The 21,879-nt window shown below is 39.4% G+C and overlaps 1 protein-coding gene across 1 annotated transcript in view; it reads right to left on the bottom strand.

Moving 5' to 3' along the window:
- Positions 1-426: 426 nt before the first annotated feature.
- The window catches only part of pcnx2 (pecanex 2), a 37,416-nt gene continuing 15,963 nt past the window's right edge, over positions 427-21,879 (bottom strand). The window contains exons 20-35 of the mRNA XM_017463056.3: positions 20,752-20,893; positions 20,006-20,183; positions 19,486-19,594; positions 18,130-18,259; positions 17,691-17,749; positions 17,317-17,532; positions 16,179-16,432; positions 14,124-14,357; positions 13,210-13,313; positions 12,647-12,791; positions 10,681-10,911; positions 9,176-9,450; positions 8,703-8,866; positions 6,305-6,477; positions 4,251-4,481; positions 427-2,678 (exon numbers count right to left, since the gene is read on the bottom strand). Of these exons, the coding sequence (XP_017318545.1) occupies positions 2,532-2,678; positions 4,251-4,481; positions 6,305-6,477; positions 8,703-8,866; positions 9,176-9,450; positions 10,681-10,911; positions 12,647-12,791; positions 13,210-13,313; positions 14,124-14,357; positions 16,179-16,432; positions 17,317-17,532; positions 17,691-17,749; positions 18,130-18,259; positions 19,486-19,594; positions 20,006-20,183; positions 20,752-20,893 (2,792 nt within the window). The 3' untranslated portion in view covers positions 427-2,531. The remainder of the gene's footprint in view (positions 2,679-4,250; positions 4,482-6,304; positions 6,478-8,702; positions 8,867-9,175; positions 9,451-10,680; positions 10,912-12,646; positions 12,792-13,209; positions 13,314-14,123; positions 14,358-16,178; positions 16,433-17,316; positions 17,533-17,690; positions 17,750-18,129; positions 18,260-19,485; positions 19,595-20,005; positions 20,184-20,751; positions 20,894-21,879) is intronic.

The following is a 21,879-nucleotide window of genomic DNA, read 5'->3' as shown; positions in this document are numbered from 1 at the left end:
TTTTTTTCTTTCTTCTACTTCTTCTTTTTTTTTTAGCTCTCATGTGGATCACTCAATGTTGTCATATAGTGACGTTTACCAGTTGGAAAAAGGAACTTCATAGAGAATTAATCTCAGAAAACGTTCCATCCTTCCTAATTGCATCAAGCAGCTTTCAGTAAGCTAGTTCTTTTTCTTTTTTGCTTATGAGTCAGAGAGCATTGGAAATGGCATGTATATAAAATCAGAAAGTCAGAATTCTAAGGAAGTATCTTGTTAAACATGGTACATGGTTTTTATTTTGTCTTTGAATGGTGAAAACCAATTCCACCGATTCCACTGAGATTAATACCTGCCCTTCAGTTGTACACAAATGCTGTTCATTCAGACTGCAGTAAATCACACTGCAGGTACTAATTAATTGGTAATAAATCAGCTTGGACATTTTTTTTTGTTGGTTTTATCAAATTGATTCTTACTCATCTTAGTTGGTTGTATTTGTTCTAGGCTTCAATATACAAGCAGAACATGGTTGTTAAAAGTTTATTGTCCAAGATGACCGCTAGTGTGCATGAAATGATGAATAGTGAGAGTTCGTAGAAAAAGAGCAGTCTGTAGTTTTCTTTTATTAAAAATGAGTGCATTCCTATGTTTGAGAAAGTGATTCCCATGTTTACGAGCTTCATATCATTGTGGATTTAACAATACCAATATCATTTGTTTTTAAAAATACAACATGGCATACATCTTGTGTACGCACAGGGAAATACTGTCATTAATAGGCAATTCTGAATCACCTTCAGTGGAGACATTTATCAACATATGTGTCTAAATCTTTAGACAGTATGTGCCCAACAGTTCGAATGACGTACAGACCCATTTTATGAGATATTTCTAGTAGATGAGGTACTATCGATACTTTTGGGATTACAGTTGTGCTTGAAACTTTGTGAACCCTTTAGAATTTTCTATATATCTGCATGAATATGACCCACCAGATAAAGAGAAACCAGTTAAACAAATGAGACAAAAATATTATACTTGGTCATTTATTTATTGAGGAAAATGATCCAATATTACATATCTGTGAGTGGCATAAGTATGTGAACCTTTGCTTTCAGTATCTGGTGTGAGCCCCTTGTGCAGCAATAACTGCAACTAAGTGTTTCTGGTAACTGTTGACCAGTCCTGCACATGGGCTTGGAGGAACTTCAGCCCAGTCCTCAATACAGAACAGCTTCAACTGTGGGATGTTGGTGGGTTTCCTCACATGAACTGCTTGCTTCAGGTTCGTCCACAACATTTCTATTGGATTAAGGTCAGGACTTTGACTTGGCCATTCCAAAACATTAACTTGATTCTTCTTTAATCATTCTTTAGTAGAATGACTTGTGTGTTTAGGGTCGTTGTCTTGCTGCATGACCCACTTTATCTTGAGATTCAGTTCACGGACAGATATCCTGATATTTTCCTTTAGAATTCACAGATATAATTCAGAATTCATTGTCCCATCAATGATGGCAAGCCTTCCTGGCCCAGATGCAGCAAAACAGGCCCAAACCATGATACTACCACCACCATGCTTCACAGCTGGGATAAGGGTTCAAAAACTTTCAAGCACCACTTTAATTAATCACGCTACCATCTTAATTAACAAAAAAATAAAAATAAAGCACATGCTGCAGGAGCCAAATATGTTGGACTGTCGCATAACAGATGTGGCTGCTTTTAATGCTGAAAATATTTAGAATCCACCAGCATTGTATTCGAATCTGAAAAATGAGAAAAGGTCTTAATGAAGATATCAAGTGTCTTAATTTGTTCTGACTAAATGCTGAATGTTAAACTGCATAGATGAATGAATTTATTTTCGTGTCAATGCTTTGGAAGCCATTGCACGTATATAAAGCATCGACACAATGATGATGATCATGTTCGTGTCTAATGGCCTGTGATGGACTGCTAAGGAAATGATGCTTTATTTTGTTTTTGAGTTGGATATTCTGTGCAGGGTGTCAGAGCAAGGATTAGTGTTGCCAAGGTGTTGGCAAGGTAGTATAGCCACCTCACAGCTCCAGGGTCCCCGGTTCGATCCAGATCTCAGGTTGCTGGCGGCTGTGTGGAGGTTTTCACGTTCTTCTTGTGTCTGTATGGGCTTCCTCTGGGATCTGCAGGTTCTTCCAACCTCTCAATAAACATGCCAGTAGTGAATTAGTCTGCAAGTGTGTGTGTGTATGTGTGTGAGATCCTGGTATAGGCTCCGGATCCCCCACAACCCTGACCAGGATAAAGCACTTGAATAAAATAACGGATGTATCTCAGTCACACAGGTCATCTTCACCTGATCACAGTCCCACAGGACATCCAGACTTCCAGCCACACGGAACACTTTTACTGCTCAGATCTGCTACACTTAATCCAACTCAACACTCTAGAGTCTTAGTGGAATGTTTACTACCCCATTCTATAATGTACCTTTTAATATCGAACCTTCGCAATGATTTTGTTTATAAGTCATGTCTTGTGAGTTGTGTGGACACGCTGAGAAGCTCTCAGGTGCTCTTCTGCTCCGAGTTCTCGTGGAAGGCTGAGCCCGAGCCTGACCCTTCCTGGCTCTTCTCACCTGATGCCGTGTTGTCTTTTGGCCCTGAAGTCACAGTGGACGTGGCGTCTATACTCTCGTACGCTTCTGATGTCAACTGGCAACAACAAAGAGAATAATATTAATTGTACACTACTTTTTACCTAAGAATGTATGTCTCATTGACACAAAGCCATCACCTCTAAATGGAAAATCGCTAATAGGGAAATAGAGGTGCAAAAGCACAAAGGCACAGATGGGAGTGTAAATAAGAGACACTTTTTTGTTCCTGAGTTGTCATTTTAACACTTCTGTTTTTGTTATCTGGAATATAAATAGGATTTAAAAAGTCATTAGCTTGTGTTCATTAGAGAAGTCATTTTTGGTAGGGCTGCAACAACAAATCAATACAATTCGATAGCAAAAAAAGTAGCAAAGCTATTTGAAACCAATAAGGATTAAATTAAGCACGGTTTGGAGCTAATCTAGGATTTGTTGATCTGGGCTTTATTTTAAATCGAGTTGTGTTGCACCACTTCATTTTAAACACAGATTAACAAATCAGGGATTAGAATTCTAATAACTAAACAGCAACAATGTAACTCTTTCACTCGTTCATCCAAATCCAGGATTAACGTGATGGTTTAAATGTAAGCCTGCTTATTTCAAACAAGGTTTAAAGTTGGTGCAGCAGAATTATTAGATCAACCTTGATTTAATCTAGATTTAAGCTTAATCCTTATTGGTGCAACCCACCCTATAAGTAGTTAAATTGATAAACGTTTAATCATTTTATTTTCTTAACTTACACAATATCTGGGGGGTTTTTTTTATACAGTATGTTGTGCTTTCAATTCGCATCGAAGGTAGTTTTCACACTGGGCATGTTTGCTGCGGTCCGAATCCGAGTGCGAATGTCGTCCCCACTTCCAACAACAATCTGGACAACAGAATCTGTCTCTATCTTCAAAAGACAGCTAAAGACCCACCTCCTCCGTGAGCACGTAACTAAACCCTAAAATACCAACCCCACATTATTTAAAAAAATAAAAATAAAAAAAACTTCTGCTCTTACACCTCTACTCTGTGCACTTTGCTTCTCTAGAACTCAATTATAAATCTTGCATGGTAGCACTACTTAAGTACATACCATACTTGTATTGTTCTCTGCTTGATATATCGCTTTGCTTGTATTTCCTCATTTGTAAGTCACTTTGGATAAAAGCGTCTGCTAAATGAATAAATGTAATGTAAATGTTTTTTTTTTTTTAAATGCTGAACCAGCAGAGAAAAATAAACAGAATACCATGACCTTATATTAGGTTTGGTGTCTAATTTGGAGGGGAAACAAGTGCTTGGCATAATCACTTGATAATATTCTCATGCTGTAACAGATTATATGATAAATGTCATTTATGCTGTATTTTATTATAGTGAGCTGTTATTTAATTAAGACAGGTTAAGAGTTGTGTAGTTGTATTAGTCGATTGGAATGGTGCAGAAATATTCCAACTAATCGATTAATTCAATAGCTTAAACGATTATCCAAAAAAATCATTAGTTGCAGCCCTAATTTTCAGCAAGAATATAAAACAAACATCATGGTTAAGCGGTGTAGATTTTCTACAACACTATGATGTCGCCATGACATTCCTCATACTTGTGTTAAGACGTGTGTGTGAAGCTGTACCTGTGAGTGTGTGTGGCGTACTGATGGTCCTGCGGTGATGATATTGACAGAGCTGGATGACTGTGTGTCACTGCTGTTTCCTCCCTCGGCAGCGGAGAGACCCGACATGACCAGACCACTGGAGAAACTGCGCTTTCCGAACAGCAGGCTGAGAGTGGAGCTGGAGGAGGAGCCCTGACTGCAGCGTGGCTGAGCTGAGAGCACGGCACCCGCCGCAGACACACGCGGCACCTACGATCATCATCATCATCAGCTTAGTTGTAGAGCAAGTCTTATATGTGGAATTCAACTCAACATAGAAAGATCTGAATTCATTAAGGATCAAGGATCGGTCAGGATTTAGACCTCATCATAGCACAGAGACAGCGTTAGTTAAAGTAGTAAATGACCTTCTACTGACTTACGATCAGGGTTGTGTCTCGCTGCTTGTGTTACTCGACCTTAGTGCAGCTTTTGATACTATAGATCACACAATTCTACTTGATAGATTAGAAAATGTTGTTGGTATTAAGGGAACAGTCCTCTCCTAGCTCAGGTCTTATCTGACCGATCGTTATCAGTTCGTAGATGTAAATGGTGATTTCTCCATGCGTACTGAGGTTACTTTTGGAGTTCCACAGGGTTCTGTTTTAGGCCCACTGCTCTTTACTTTATATATGCTACCCCTAGGTCAAATTATTCGTAAACATGGAATTAGCTTCCACTGTTATGCTGATGATACACAGTTGTATGTTTCAGCGAAGCCAGAGGACAGACAGAAGCTTAGTAAAGTTGAGGATTGTGTAAAGGACATTAGACATTGGATGTTAATTAACTTCCTTCTACTTAATTCTGATAAAACAGAAATACTTTTATTAGGCCCACGTGTAGCTAGAAGTAATCTTTCTGATCACATGGTTACTCTGGATGGTCTTTCTGTTTCATCATGTACAGCAGTTAAAGACCTTGGAGTGATTATTGACTCCAGCCTATCGCAGGGCACAATCGCACACACTCACACACTACAGACAATTTAGAAATGCCACTCAACCTACAACGCATGTCTTTGGACTGGGGGTGGAAACCAGAGTATCTGAAGGAAACCCTGAAGCACGGGGAGAACATGTTAACTCCACGCACACAGGGCGGATGCGGGATTCAAACCCCCAACCACTGAGGTGTGAGGCAAAAATGCCCCCCAGGGGTTTACTGCACTAACCAAATTAGTGAAATACAAAACATGGCAGTAATCCAGCAGTGTCTCATGATCTCAAGGTGCTTATACTGTATTTGTGCCTAGTTGAAGGAGGTAAAGGAAGACTTTTTTTCCCCTACAATTCCATTCAAATCCTTTGTCCAAATAATTGAAATAATCCCTGGAGAATGTTTTTCTCTCTCTAGCCTGTGAATGGGAGTGCAAAATACACTAGGATCCTTTTCCATGTTTATTATAGCTCTGGATATTTTCAACTTAAAGCTATTTATATAGTCATGGTCTAATTTATGGAGGTCAACACACTTTTGTCTCATTTCATTTGTGTTTTCTCTAGTCTTCCCCATGTTTATGAATGAAATGACTTATAAATACTAGCAGTGTCACTAATTGTAACACAGACATCTTTGTTTCAGCTTTGTTGTTGTTGTTTTTTTTAAAACAAGATATTTATTGTTTATTGATATGTATTGATTGTTATTTCCAGTGTGTGATTACGCTACTTAACCACCAAGACATTTTATAACCTTCCTTTATCTATCTTTACTAGGGGTGCCAATAATTCTGGAGCTGACTGTATAGTACTTAATACAACTAAAATAGCTATAAATAATGAAGTAACCTGCAATAATGAATAATAACCTGTAAATCAATAGCTTGCCATAAAACTAAACTATATATGTAATACTTTACAGAAAGGTGAATGGTTCTGAGCAGAAAATTAAATGTATGGATAGTTTTGGGTTTGCACGGGAGCTATGAGATGAATGCAGCTATCATGCCTTTGCTTAGAGTATATGGATTTGCATGATGGTTTTTTTTCTTGGGGGGGTGAGTTCTGCACATAAAAAGCACAGAGCACCTGGGAGAAGACAGAGGCGATAGAGGAGGTGTTGAAGGACTGCTGACTGTTGGAGAGGCCCTGCACAACGCCGTTAGAGCCCTGCTGGAAATCCAGGATCGGCCCAGAGCGACTGCTGACCGGGGCTCGCTGACACTGAGGCTGCACAGATCCACTGCGATACTCACGACGTCCTGCAGGGGGAGACATGAGGGGACATCAGCCGACTCAGGCAAGCGTGTGACGTTTACAAAGAGTTTAGTCTTGAGGACATTTTGAATACTTGTAGTGTTCAGTCAAGGTGACAAACAACAGAATTTCTACCTCAGTATTACATTATCATTTAAAATCTTTTGTATTACGGAAGTAGAACTGGTGAGACTTAAAGGTGTTAAAGGTTAGACCACAAGTTCAGGCTAATTCATTTAATGCTACTCAGTCTGTACAGGATTTCACGGAGGTTTTTTGTTTGTTTGTTTTTTGTGATTGTTGCGGCCAAAAATGCTTGATTTTGCTGCGTTTTTTTTCTCTCTCGAAATTTGCAATTCAACTTTCCATCCATCCATCCATCCATCTTCTATACCGCTTATCCTTCCTTCGGGGTCACGGGGAAACCTGGAGCCTATCCCAGGGAGCATCGGGCACGAGGCGGGGTACACCCTGGACAGGGTGCCAATGCAATTCAACTTTCTTTGCGGAAAACTACTTGAATTGGCAAAATTGCAAGCACAGGAAGCTTCTTTTAAACTACTACCAGTGAAGACACATGTAATCACTTTCTATGATTAAAAAGTATACCACAGGCGCCATTTATTACTTTTCAGACCTCAAGAACCGTTGGCCTCTAAAATTTTTGAAACCATTGAAATTTATTCAAATTCAAATAAAAAATCTGAGAAATTCATTAACGTAAAATGTAAAAACCTAGTTTTAAAATTTAAAGTGCCAGTTGCTTGTTTTATGTACTTTTATGTTAATCTGTATTCTTCTGCAATTTAACAGAACACGAGCTATTCATCAATTTTATATCATGTCATGATGATCTGCCTTGGCATTTTAGACACAGCCACCATTTTTTTTCGCAGAGGAAAAGTGACTCACCAGACTTGATTTTATATTATGTTACATTTTGCCTCCACTTTCATGTAAAACATCTGGATAACTCCGGAAACTGTCTTTCGCATTGACGTTTGTAGGTAAATGAGACCTTTTAACTGTACTCATGTTCGACGCACGTGAACCGGAGAGGGCTTTGGCTGAATGCGTGTTATGGTGAAGTCACACGACACTTCTTGACCCAAATCTACAGAAATCTTGAAAAGCCGCGACCTCCTCCAAATATTGCGGAGTTCGCTTGCTTGATATCCTTGAGGGACTGACTGTTAGACAAATCTGTGAATTTGTCATATTAGAATAATGTGTGAATATCTGTAATGAGGAAACTATGAAGTAAACTTCAAACATTGTTATAATTCTTCCCTGTGTCCAGTATATTAAAAGAACAGTAGAAACATGAAGTAAATAAAGATTTCCAGATATTAGCACAAGGTTGATTCATTAATTGTGAGGCTTTAAAAGAAAAATAGACTATTTTCTATATCTGTCATGCTAATTGTATAACCAATACTTGCAGTTTTCATTCAAGACAAGTGCTTTGTCCTAGTCAGAGCTATGTTGGAGCAGGACTCTATCCTTTGAACACTGAGTGTGAAGCAGGAATACAGCCAGGATGTGATGTCAGTCCTTCCCAGGGCACCATGCACTGATACGTTTACACGTAGAGGCAATTTGCCAGTCCACCTACTTATTGTTAGATAGTCAGAGGAAACCTGAGAACCCAGAGGAAACTCACACATACATAGCGAGAACGTGTGAAACTCCACAAAGGTAGTAACCTGAGCTCTGGATCAAACCGTGTATTCTGGTATAGGAACACTTCCCGCTGCACCACTGCGCCACCATTTTGTGGTTTTGACCTACTCGATTTATCTATATATGCTTATACACATGCTTCCATCCAGATTCCATCCCATCTTTACTTCTGAGAGACTCTGCCTCGCTAAGATACTCTTTATATACCCGATCATGTTACTGACCTGTTGCCAATTAACCTAATTAGTTACAAAATGTTCCTCCAGCTGTTTCTTTTTAGTAACACTTACATTTCCAGCCTTTCGTTGTCCCGTCCCAAGTTTTTTTGAGAAGTGTTGTGGCCATCAAATTCAAAAGGTTTTCCTTAAAATGGTACATTTCCTCAGTTTAAACATACGATATGTTTTCTATCTTCTATCGTGAATAACATACGAGTTTATGAGATTTGCAAAATCATTGCATTCTGTTTTCATTTACATTTCACACAGCGTCCCAGCTTTTTTTTGGAATCGGGGTTGTATAAACAGATACGCAGAGGCGCTCTGACCTGTACTGTGGTGTCGTGTGCGTGAGCTGCGTGGATGCGCCTGCTGCGTGCTGACGCTTTGGGAAGTGACGGAGTTGTGTGTATGACTAACGGAGGAGCCGGCGCAGTCCACATCTTCCATGTTCACTCCGCTGTTACAACTCGTCAGATTGTCCTTCCTTACACTGACAGAGAAGAGCAGAGATACCGGTCAAAATGACAGTGTGTTTCTATTATATACAACTCAAATCACACGTTGTTAATTTCACTTTAAAAAATCAGGCAAATTCAATCTGATCAAACTTAAAACTTTTCGTTTAACTTGTTACTATTAATTATTGAATCTATTTCTAGGCTTTATTTTTCTTTACCTACTTTTATTATTCATACTAAACTCACCTTTTATTTCAAACTTACTTATGTTAACTTGCTAGTAAAATTTACAACGTGCTGCATTTCAGATGTAAGAAAAGTGCTATCTCCATGTGACCCACCGGAGCCACCGGGAGCAGAGCCAAGTGCGGATGCCCTCAAGGCTGAGTGTGCCGCCCCACATGCTGCCCGTGTGCTTGTGTGTTCCTGCGTACGAGGTGGTGAGGGCAGACACGAACATGGGGTAACCTAGCGGCTGGTCACATGATGAGTTGATCATGTTCCGCAGTGCCTGCTTTGAGTTCTGGATGCTTCCTCGCTCTGGATTACGGTTACGCAGGAAGATCAGTTCCTGCTGCTGTCCTGCCCACAGCCCACGCACACACTCCTTATTGATCTGAGAGAGAAACAGACAAAGGCGTAATGGATATGAGAGCACTTTATACTTAGTAGGAAGGGATCACACCCTGATTGGGGCAATAAAGAAACTTGTGTTCTGTAACACTACGAGTGCACCCAATTCCTCAGGTCCAGGCAGAGTTTTTAGTGCTTTCAGCTAAAATAAGTTCTTAAAGGGATAGTTCAGCCAAAAATGAAACTTCTGTCATCAGTTACTCCCCTTCATGTCGTTCCAAACTAATAAGACTTTTGTTTATCTTCAGAACACAAACGAAGACATTTTTAATGAAACCTGAGAGATTTCTGTCCCTCTGTTTAAAATCCAGTAACCAAAACTTCAAAAAGTTCATAAAGGCATTGTAAAAGTGTAATCCATGTGACTCCAGTGGTTTAATCCCTATTTCATGAAGTGATACGAATGCTTTGTGTGCAAAAAACCCCCCCTAAAATTAAGTCTTAATTCAAAAAATATCTTCACTTCCGCATATATCCCGGCATGCGTGTTGTGTTGACGCGAGAGCGGACAAAAAAGTTCTCAGAGGGACAGAAATCTCCCAGGTTCCAGAAAAATGTCTTCATTTGTGTTCCGAAGATGAATGAAAGTCCTGAGGGTTTGGAGCGATGTGAGGGTGAGTGAACTACCCCTTTAATGTGTCACACGCAGAATCCCAGAATCACACTGTCTGCTCTTTATCAGTGCTAAAATAATCACTTTAATTGATGAACTTTTGTCCTGTTGGCGAAATTACTCATTTTTTATTAGTAGTCAAATATTACAGTTTTGTTCGCTGCGGTGTCTACAGAGCAAACGCACATCACAGATCGTTCCACATCCTATGTTTAGACCAAGTGAATGTAGTAGGTTTATGTTCATTTCGCCATGGCATACATCCAACAACTCGGTCGAATCATAACGTTCACTGCAAGCGGAAAGCATTCTTAGCTACCTAAAACTTTTTTTTTGACCATTTGTTAAACGTTCTCCTTATCTGCATAACATGATCTTTCCAGAAAGTACGTTTAGAAGGTTAATAAAATATTGCTGCATTGTTTTAGAGACTGTTACAATATTTATATTAAAGCCGATGCGTCAAAGTAGGTAGGAAAGGCAGAAAATAAAATCGCAGTTTCTGGCTGTTTGCCAGAATTCAGCCAGTGACCTCCGATGGTTTTTCCCAGATGACTACACATATGTGTAAATGATTTATTTTCCATTAACATGTCTTACCTTGATGACTTTAAAGTTGAGGTAGCGTTTGTACAGCATGATGATCTTGTATTCGTCGTTGCCATCGTCCAGGGTGTGGCGTAGCGTCAGTAGCGTATCTCTGCCGGACAGCACGGCCTTACGCCACGCCGGGTCGCCCTCATCACATATCACCAGCGAGCTCCTGTATGTGCTGATGGCCTCGTATAGCACGGCCGGCTCCTCGCTCTCCTCCAGACTCGTGAAGTGGTCCTTTCATCCATATGCACAGCAATGGACATTAATGAGCTTGCTTTCAGAAGATGAATAGATTTTATAAAGGTTGCTTTCATAGATATGTACAGTGCAGTAATCTAAGCAAGGTCTGAGCAGCATGTGATTCCCAGCTCAGTGTTTAATCAGTTCATCGGTTCCCTTTTTCATAAACTGTGCTTATTGGGCTTAAAACTCATAAATTTTCATTCATTCATCTTTATTAAATGCTTCATCTTGGTCAGGTTTGCAGTGGATCCGGCTTCTATCCCTTCTATCCCACTGACTTGAGCCGAGAATACACCGCTGATGGGATGGCAGTCCATCACACCTCACCTGTTCACACTCCTGTGAATAACCTGGACTTTCATTTAAATGTCTTGCTCCTAGTGTGTAATTAGTGACATGACTGAGCCTCCTTATTGTGTTAGTATCCTGGTTTTGTTTGGTAACCTATTTTGTCCCTGCCTAGTTTAATCTGCTTGCTGATCACCTGTTCTATTTGGGTTTGCTTTCCACTTTCTGCCTGCATTTGCATTTAATACATTTGTACTTACAACCCCAAAATAGTTGATAGTAACTTTAAAGCTTATAATGAGAAATAAACACATGAACTACTAAGTGATTTGTCAATAATTCTTAGTAAATGTTATGTGTTTATAATTATGCATTACTAGTCCTAAACTTAGTGAGCTAAGCGATGTTATATGTTCTCAAGTCATCATAAGCTTAATCCTTTCTATCAGAACAGTGGCGTAATGGAAATAGTAGGATATTTTCAATCAGTATAAACAAATGACTTATTTCATTGCTGCACATCTGTTATAAGATTAGTCAGGACGCTGTTGGGTTTCTGTGTGTAGAGTATCATGACTCTGTTTAGCTGCTGGTGAGCAGGATGATGGGAAAAGGGGAGGGGTGTGAGCGCCCTATTGGGCAAACAATTCACATCTCTCAACAATAACATTGGTACAGAGATAAAAAAGGACAGCACAAGTAAAGCTTTTTCGATAGTAAAAGATTGTACGCAACGGCCACAATAAAATTATAACATTTAAACTTGGTAAAAAATAAAATAAATACTTGTGAAAAACTGAAAATTCTTAAAGCCCTTAGTGTCTACTTTCATATGAGTCATTAACCACTACTGTGGAGTGTGACAGCACAAATAAATACAATGCTGAACACAGGCACCTCCAAAACCTCCCATTTTTTGGCCTCTGGTAAAAATGGTTAATCATAACCATTTATTTTGTCGCCTTACATTTTTTCATTTTAGAGTTGATAGAAATTGTCATGGTTATGCCGATTATGGCACATCAGTACGATTCCCATCAGCCACTACACCCCACTAGATCGTGACCCTCAGTCACATGACTGTTTACACCTTATTTATATTTTGGTTTAATGAGCATTAGTATAAAGTCAAGTCTTGTATAGCACTCATTGTCTAATTTTTGTCTTTACTTGCCGTTTGTTGTCAGGTTGTACCTGCTAGTCTATGTTTTCTTGAGATCATAGTTCATGTTTAGGTGTCTAAGGTTTAAGGTGTCTGTATTGTTTGTGTTTTGTTAATTACTTCTTAAACTTAATCTGCACTTGCATCCACCTCTGCTACTAATTTGTGACCTTACGAATACTTTTTTTTAAAAATATAATTTAGCGCTTAGGGGACATCATGTTTATTTCATTTTCTTGCTCCCTGTCTTCCTAGCAGCACTGCACACATTCATACCTGATGAAGTTTGAGGCTCATCCTAACTGCCGGCGCAACCACCTTCTGGAGTAGATCCATGTCAGCAAAGACCCACTCGTCCTTCGCTGCAATACGGAAATCTCCTTTAAACAAGGCGCTGAAGCCATACAAGAAGGACTCCAAACTGAAAGAGAAACAACAACGAGAGCGTATTAAACACCTGAACTATTATTAGACTGACACACTGTATAACATTCTCACTACATGAATGAGTGTGTATGTCACTCTGTCCTCTGACGCAAAAAAGTCAGAGGATAAAAGTCAGAAAAACACTTTATGTGAAAGAATTATAAAGGCATACACTGGGCCATTCACAAGAACTGTAGAAATATTTTACAAATGAATACTTACAACTGACACAGGAAACAACTGAGCAGTTGAGGGTTAAAGGTTTTGCTGAAGAACCCAACAATATAAGCTTAGCAGTGCTGGGATTTGAACTAACAAAGCGCTGAGCTGCAGGCCAATGCCTTAACCTTTGAGCCATCGCTTCTCTATTAAGATAGGCACTAAGCACTTTTACTAAGGAATGAAGATGATACCTGTTGGACATGCTATGCGATGCCGTGCCTAGAGATCTCCTGCCCAGGAGCGACAGAGCAAAACACAACGTGACCAGAAGAGAATCCTCATCACAGTCCACCGGCTGAGAACATAAACCACACACACTCACTTCACTACATGCAGCAGTTGGCCATTAAAAATCTGTTATATACACTACAGGTCAAAAGTTTGGAGACACTTGACTGAAACGTTTCTCATGATCTTAAAAACCTTTAAACCTTTTGATCTGAAGGTGTATGATTAAACATTTGAAATCCGTTTTGTAGACAAAAATATAATTGTGCCAACATATTCATTTCTTTCATTAGAAAGCTGACATTTTATTTGAAAAAAAATATTTATTTAAACGGACGACTCAGAGCGAAATATTCCGAAAAGCAGCTGATAAGTGTCCAGTGTAGGTGGGAACTCTGTTTAAAAATCATCTCTGGGGATTCCTCAAGAAATCGGTTGAGAAAATGCCAAGAATACATTTCTGGAAATTCTGGGCAAAAAGCTGTCTACTTTGAAGAAGCAAAAATATTTAATTATTCTGATTTATTTTGGATTTTTTTAATCACAACATAATTTCCATAGTTCCACTTGTGTTACTCCAGAGTTTGGATTCGGGGGATGAGGCGGGGTGCCAACCAATTGCAGGGCACAATCTCACACACAGACAATTTCAAAATACCAATCAACCTACAAGGCATGTCTTTGGACTGAGGAGGAAGCTGGGGTACCCGGAGAAAACCCCTGAAGCAGAACACGCAAGCTCCGCACACACAGAGCAGAGGAGAGAATCGAACCCCCAACTCTGGAGGTGTGAGGCAAACGTGCTAACCACTAAGCCACCATGCCCCCTGCAGCTCAATCTTTCAGTTTATACAGTACTGTGACAACAGTATCTCACTTGTTCCATCTTGCCGGCGCAGTACTGGATCCACTCGAGATAGACATTGCAGTAGCTGGCCCTGGTGACGCCCTGCAGGCAGTGGACGTAGTCCTCGTCAATCTTAACGCTGAACACCACTGGGTCTCTCTCTATATGGTGCCATTTACTGTAGGGCTGCAGGGCCTCATGGATCGACTGCTCCTTAAGCCACGTCTGTAGCTTCGGGTTGATCACCAGATAGTAGATGATACTCTAAAGGCAGAAAATGTAGCACAGACATTCTTTGGTATCATATCAGCTATCATTCCTCCATGCAGTCCCTTCTGATTGGTCAGGTGTTGATTCATTATCTATAACAGCACAGCTCAGCCACTAGTGAAAACGCATGCAGTTGTTCATATGGTGAAGTTTTCTGTGAGTCGATATTTATTTAGCATTTTTGGAAGGAGTCTCCAGTGTCAGCGCTTTGTAACAGTCAAAGTTAAGGCTCTACCTTCACAATTTCAGGACAAAAGACTTGGCAGCTGTTTTGTGGATGTTCCACAACATTAGATGGAATTTATAAATGGTTATGGCATGTCGTTCTCTCATAAACAAACATGGTTAGCACTGGGAAATTGCTGTGGTATGTGAGGAATAAAACGCTTCAGGATGTTCTGTTGCTGGAAAATAATCAACATCACACCACCCAGTCATCATTTATTTTCCTTTACCAGTACATCCTGTAGTGTTTTATTCTTTCATACTGTATGACACAGACTGGGCATGATAAATAGAGACATCCATATTGGATGCTTCATGTTATAATCATTGACTCTATGTACCATTTAACTAAGCTGAGAGATTAAAAGAAGTATTTCTGACTTAGCAACTTTCATGCACATAATAGCAGAGGTGAGGACATTTGGCAGAAGGGCAGGCATAAATACTATGAATGTGGGATTTTTGTAAATACAATATTATGATCGAAACATATAGGTGATGATCGTGATATGAACATCCAGTATCAGCACAGTGCCTTGTATATTTGTATTTGTATATTTTAACTTTGCTCTACTGTCTATGTGAGCTTCAGTACAGCAAATCTGATCATTATACAGTCCATACAGTCTGAGGTTTTTTTTTTTGTGATTGATTGAAATTGAAAAATGCTTGATTTTGCTGCAGCTTTTTTCAAAATTTTAGATGCAACTTGCAGAGATTTTTGTGTTTTTGTGCAGAAAACTACTTGAATTGGGTAAATTTCAATTGCACAAACTTGCTTAGCACGGTCTTTCACAGTGATGTCTGTTGGTAAATGAGACCTTTTAGCTGTACACATGTTCAGTGCACATGAATTGAAGAGGGCTTTGGCTGAATGCGTGTTATGATGATGTCACATGACGCATCTTGGCCCAAATCTGCAGAAAATCTGCATTAATTTAGAAAAATTGCAAGCTCCTCCGAATACTGCAGAGAATATTGCTTGATTTTGTGTTAATTTCTGTGATTGCGAAATCTCAAAATCCTGGAGGGACTGATTATAATCATCAACACTCTATCTAGATCATGGGTGCTGCAATACTGTAAGTGTAAATGAAAAACTGTAAGCCAGGGCTGTGTAATTGTGAGTGGATCTCAATATATGATCAAGTACACGATGTACATGAAAAATAACCAATGATTCATATGACACAATTTAGAGGGGAAAAAAAGGGTCAGGAATGAGAAGCCACACCTCTTTAGATGGCAAATGCCAATACACTCTTCCTCAATACATGCTATTTTGAATCAGAGTAGCTGTATAAATACCAAGACTACTGCACTAATTTGAATCAGCGAATCTTTATACACCAAGCTGACATGTTGTCAATGACTCGTGGAAAAAATAAAAACTACTCAGGACAAAATTCCACAACTGTTAACGTCATGAATCCACGCTAACATTTTACTATAAGAGGAAATGATGTGTCATATATTGTTTTATCCATCATACCTTGAAATAAAATATTCAACATAATATGTAAAAGCTCAACCTTGTGATAATTCGTACCTATGGAAACAGGTGTGAGGTAAAACTAATGCAGGTGGTACCTTGAGGTAGTAGGTGATGAGCAGTTTGCGTAGGTCGTAAAGCTGCAGCATGGTGGCTGCGTTGTTCTCACTGATGCTGTAGCTCTGAAGCACGTACTTGGTGGTGGTGAGCTCCCAGGCGAGCCAGCGCAGATTAAACGCAGCGTTACATGAGAGAACGTGGGCCAGGTGACCCGGCTCGCAACAGCAACAGCCCTCATCCTCTTCCACGCCCTCAGTAATGGCCTCCACCTCCCGCTGCTGACAGTATGTGCCTGATCGGTTAAAACAAAGAACAACAGTAAGTGATTTCCCTACAATATTCTACTTGTTATAGATAATAAAGTGATTTTATGTCTTATATCTGAGAGAGACAAAAGGAGATGGACAGACAACAAGAGAGGAACCAGAACTTGGTTTACTAAAAAAAATTCCATTTGAAAAGTACACACCAAAAGAGGTTTTTAAATGGTTATCGATTTCTAAAGAGGTCTTACTTGGAACATTTTCTACAACGTGTCCACATCCAGGCCGTTAGATGTATGTATGAATACTGTTTTCCATTGTCTAGGTTTACCACATTTCTAATTTCTCCCCAATCCTGGGTAAGGTTTGAGTATGTTTTACCCTCACCATTCACAAGGCTGTATTTTTAAACTCAACAGTACAAAACTATCAAACATATTGCAAATGCTTAACTACATTCCACGTCAGTACTTCTCAAACTGGGGGCCGTGGCCCACTAGGGGGGCCACCAGATGGCGCCACGGGGGGCCACATAGAAATTCTAAAACATATTTTATTTTACCTGTATGTAAATCAGGATTGTCAACCTTTGAATGTGCATAAAAATGAGAAACATTAATAAATTAAATCAATTATACATGGCACACTAAGACACACAACAAACAGAGTCATCTAAGTTTTTAGATAGAGGATGTAGTCTTTTAGCTGAGAAAGTTAATACAGAAGAGCCTAGCGTGAAATCTGATGACTCTAGGTGGCCACAAAGGGATGGACCCTCCACAAGGGGTGCCTCACGCTGATAAAGTTTTGATAATAAATAAGGGTAAGCCTCTTGTTATGTGTATTAATTTTTTTTTTTTAATATCCAGCCACCATAATCTGAAGGTTTCCATTTCTCTCTATACCTACTTACCCCTGAACTCGAGACCCCTCAGCTGGAAGGTGACGAGTCCGTTGCCAACCTCGATGAGGTGTATGAGAGCATTGAGGTAATCAGAGCCCAGAATGAAGCAATCGCCTGTGCTGTAGTTCCCCCAGCGGCCCAGCAGCAGATCCCCACAAAGAGAGTGCTGCAGTGAACGTGTCAGGTACTCATAGAAGATTGAATTCAGATTGTTATCATCACAGCCTGGAAGGAAAAAAATGAATATAGTCGAATTTATAGTCGAATTCGAGTAGAATATTGTTGGATTTATAATAATAAGATTACACCAAATCAATGAGCCTTGTTCTCATGTGTACATCTATATTATCCGCTCTAGAGTTAAGCATGAAAAAGTCATTTACCGGTATCCTTGTCAATCTGAGACATCAGTCTGCTGTTGGAATTGTCAATACGTTTTGTACTGAAAATAACAAATCAGAATAATCAGTGCATAAATAATAAGTATAAAGTCATAAAAGCATCATTTAAATATCAGGCAAGTCTCTAGACTGTTGAGACATCACTGTGGCAAAACAGCTGGCATTCCCAAATTCCATCAAAGTGCATCAATCATCCATCCATTTATCTATCTAACAATAAAGCTTTTTTTTTACTATTAAGGTTTTTTTTTCTATACACATCAGCCTCATCAACCCAGCTATACTCAAGCATGAAAAGTAATTTTGCAGTATGTAGACACTAGCATTTGAATATACAGTACAGTAATCTGAAAGACTTGCTCCTGCAAAGAGCTTACGAATATTCCGTGAACCCTGCATTTTGAGTGCAAGAGGCTCTTACTTGTAGTTCCTCTCCCAAAACTTGACGGGACGTGGGTAGGATGTGATGAAAATGGCACTGCCCAGAAACGGGCTCAGTGGAGTGTAAAAGACGGTGGTGATTAATGTCTGCACCAGCAGCATGGCAGAATCTGAGCACATCTATTAAGGAAAATCGAAACATCTGAACCAATGAGTAAATGGTTATTTAGCACTCATGCACTAAATTGAAGGGCCTTGGAGTCGAAAATATTACTTCAATATTTATGTAATGAAAGTTACACATGTTCAGAGTTGATTTTATGAGTTCCCCATTCAGACTATGCAAAATAATTGTGTGTAGTTTACACCTCTGAGGTTGTCAGATTTTTATCAGAGATGGGGCTCTACAACAGCATCTACACCATCACTTTTAAACCCAAGCGCTTGCTTTTAAGTCCCAAAACACATTTTGGAACATTTGGCTTTGACATCAAAAGATGAATATGAGATGATAGATCAGAATTTCAGCTTTCATTTCCACACATTTACATCTAGATGTGTTAAACAACTTAGAACACGGCCACAGTAAAGGAACAGACTGTATTAAAGTAAATGAAAGTAAAACACTTCATATTTGGTTGCATATCACTTGCTTGCAATAACTGCATCATGTATAACACATCTCTGTATTTCCTTGTGAATGCCAATCTGGCCTTTTGATTCTTGCGGCTCATGAATGGTTTGCATCTTGTGACATTCCAAATTGTTGCATTGGCTATGCCCAATGTTTGTGCAGTGGCTCTGATGCAAGGGTTCAAACAAAATATGGCAAGTTGTTTATCACATCTAGATGTAAATATGAGGAAATGAGAGGCTGAAATTCTGATCTTATGTCTCATATTCATCTTTTGGTCTCAAACCTAAGTATCTTCAGTGTATAGTGAAAACAATTGAATTGGCCTTGCTGTTCCAATACTTTCAGAAGGAATTGTATATAAATGAGAAGATGGCAAGATAAACATCTGAGATAAACATCTAATATCTAATACCCTGACAATATATTCCTGCATATTGTGGTTATATCAAACTGTCAGACAGTGGCACTGTGCCAATACTGTAGCACAACAACTTGGGCTTAAATCCAAGCTCGGAATCATGTGTGACTGAGACATGCCTTTATTTTACTGAAACGTAACAATCTGAATAGTTCTTAAGCCTGCAGATCTGAATACTGATGTGGGCAATTTCGGGATTAAATTCTCACTACACATGTTTAACTCAACTATGATTACAGCCCCAAATATGCATATGATATTCTGTTTTTCCATTCAAATATTGGTAAGTATCAGTTTTTACATGCGGTAATTACAGCATGCAGGTCAGACTGTAAGGATACGTGGCACGGCGAAGGGCTGGGCGAAGGCGTGAAAAGCGCTGCCCCATGCTATCTGCCAAGGAGCAATGTAGACTAGAACAAAGTGCAGCTTGTGCAGAAGATCCCAGAGCTGCAGACAAAACACAGACCAGCTGACAATAAGCAAACACTGAACTGAAAGCACATTCTGAACTGACTCTGCAATCATCATGGATAACTGATAGTACACTACAAGATGGCAAAAAATAACAATGCCGTTGCTTGGCTGAAATCCACAGTAATGCTTAAGACACAAATCAATGAAATATTACTCTATAAATAATGAAGAAGTAGTTCAAGTAAGCATGTCATAATTATCTAAGGAGCTTTTTAAGTACACTAGACCCTGGAGCTGTGAAGTGGCGATGCTACCTGCTGCACTACTGTGTACAACGAATAACTTGGAATACTTTGAAAGGATTTTGAAACTGTTCTGTGCATAATGCACTCCCAAGCCTTTCCTAATTGAGAATGCAGTAACGTTTCAGCCAGCAGAGCTCACCTTGTGGAAGAGTATGGACATGAGGAAGAAGTTAAGCAGGAAGGTCTCAGAAGCCCTGCTGTAGTCAAACTCGAAGAAAATGATGGTGAAGATGAGCGTGAGGAACTGGTAGCTGGGATTGCAGAAGGACGAGCGCAGAAGCTTCATCCCCGCAACTGTCATCAATAAGACATCACAGCTGGAGCGAGACACAGACACCTGAGAAACTCAGGTGCAGAGGCAAGACACAGCCAAGCAAAGCACAGAGACATAAGGACAGGACTGGAAGCTAACAGCTAATGCTGACAAGCGCTAATGCTAATAAGCGCTATCACTGACAAGAGAGTTAATGCTAAAACTGAGCAAGAACTAATGGTAACAATTCATATATATATATATATATATATATATATATATATATATATATATATATATATATATATATATATATATATATATATATAATGTCTTTAGATTTTTGAAAGCTTTCTTTACTTATTCATATCCGGAAAAATCTTGAGTGGCCTTTTTTTGTCAACTACTTGGTCTCATTGATCATTCCAAGTCGAGTTATTCTGTTATTCTGATTTATTTGTTTTTAGTCGTGTCTTGTCTGTGAATTAAAAGCCAATATCAAAAATGTCTTTCCTGCTCTACTAGGGCACGTGACAATTTTACATGAGCTTCCCTTTTTAAAATGTTGTGCTTAAGTGTATAAATTATGAGTGTGATTTTTTTTAAAAATACAAATCTGCACAGACACTTACTGTATACCCAGCTTTTTCCGGTGACTGAGAGCGAAGCCATCATTAGTAAGGGCACTGAGCACAATGGCAGGGTACACGACATACTTCTCAAAGCTCAAGAGTCCTACATAGAGCCGCTCGAACCACATTAACTGAGCATCGTCTGAAATGCATCCATGACACACACACACACACACACACACACACACACACACACACACACACACACACACACACACACACACACACACACACACACAGTGAGGCACTGCTTTCTCTATACAATGGTGCTGGTTATGAATCAAAGAAATGTATCTGCAAAACGTGGCGTAGTAAAGTCTGAAACAAATGACAAATGATATATCAAAATATGATATTATGATGAGGCCATTTTCCACTGCACATTAAGAAACTTTCTGCCCCATAAAACTGGAACTGTGCTTTTTCCATTGGCCACAGGACCTGTACCAATGGTTCAAGTTTTACAGATTTGTGTACCTGTCGAAGATTGTCACTAACAGGAACTAATGGTTCTTTTGGTTGTTGATTCAGTACTCATATCCAGATGAATATAGAATTAAAAATAATAATAAATCAGTTACGTTGCTGCTATGGATTGCTACGTATTGCTGTTGTGGATGCCTGTACAATGTTGTTCGTCATTTTTGTCAACAGTGGGCTAAAATTGAATCACAAGCAGGGGTTCCTGTTAACATTGGTGAAATTTCAAAACTTTTTATGTTGCACAACTAAACAATGGTGTTATTTAGTCCGTGCAGGAGTTCACGCAGAGTTTTTTTGTGATTGTTGCGGCCAAAAACGCTTCATTTTGCTGTGGCCTTTTTTCAAAATCTATGGTGCTGAGTTTTTTGTGCTTTTTTGCGGAAAACTACTTGAATTGGCAAAATTGCAATTGCACGAAATTGTTTTGCACGGTCTTTCACAGTGATTGTTGGTAAATGAGACCTTTTAGCTGAACTCATGTTCGATGCATGTGAATCGAAGAGGGCTTTGACTGGATGCGTGTTGTGATGATGTCACGTGACCTATCTTGGCTCAAATCCGCGGAAAATCTGTGGTAATTTTGAGAAATTGCAAGGTCCTCTGAATATTGCAGAGTTTGCTTGATTTTGCATTCATTTCTGCGAT

This window comes from Ictalurus punctatus, chromosome 3 (genome assembly GCF_001660625.3).
Source record: "Ictalurus punctatus breed USDA103 chromosome 3, Coco_2.0, whole genome shotgun sequence".
Classification (NCBI taxonomy): Eukaryota; Metazoa; Chordata; class Actinopteri; order Siluriformes; family Ictaluridae; genus Ictalurus; species Ictalurus punctatus.
The sequence above is the reverse complement of the archived record's forward strand: the minus strand, read 5'-3'. Positions and strand labels throughout refer to the sequence as shown.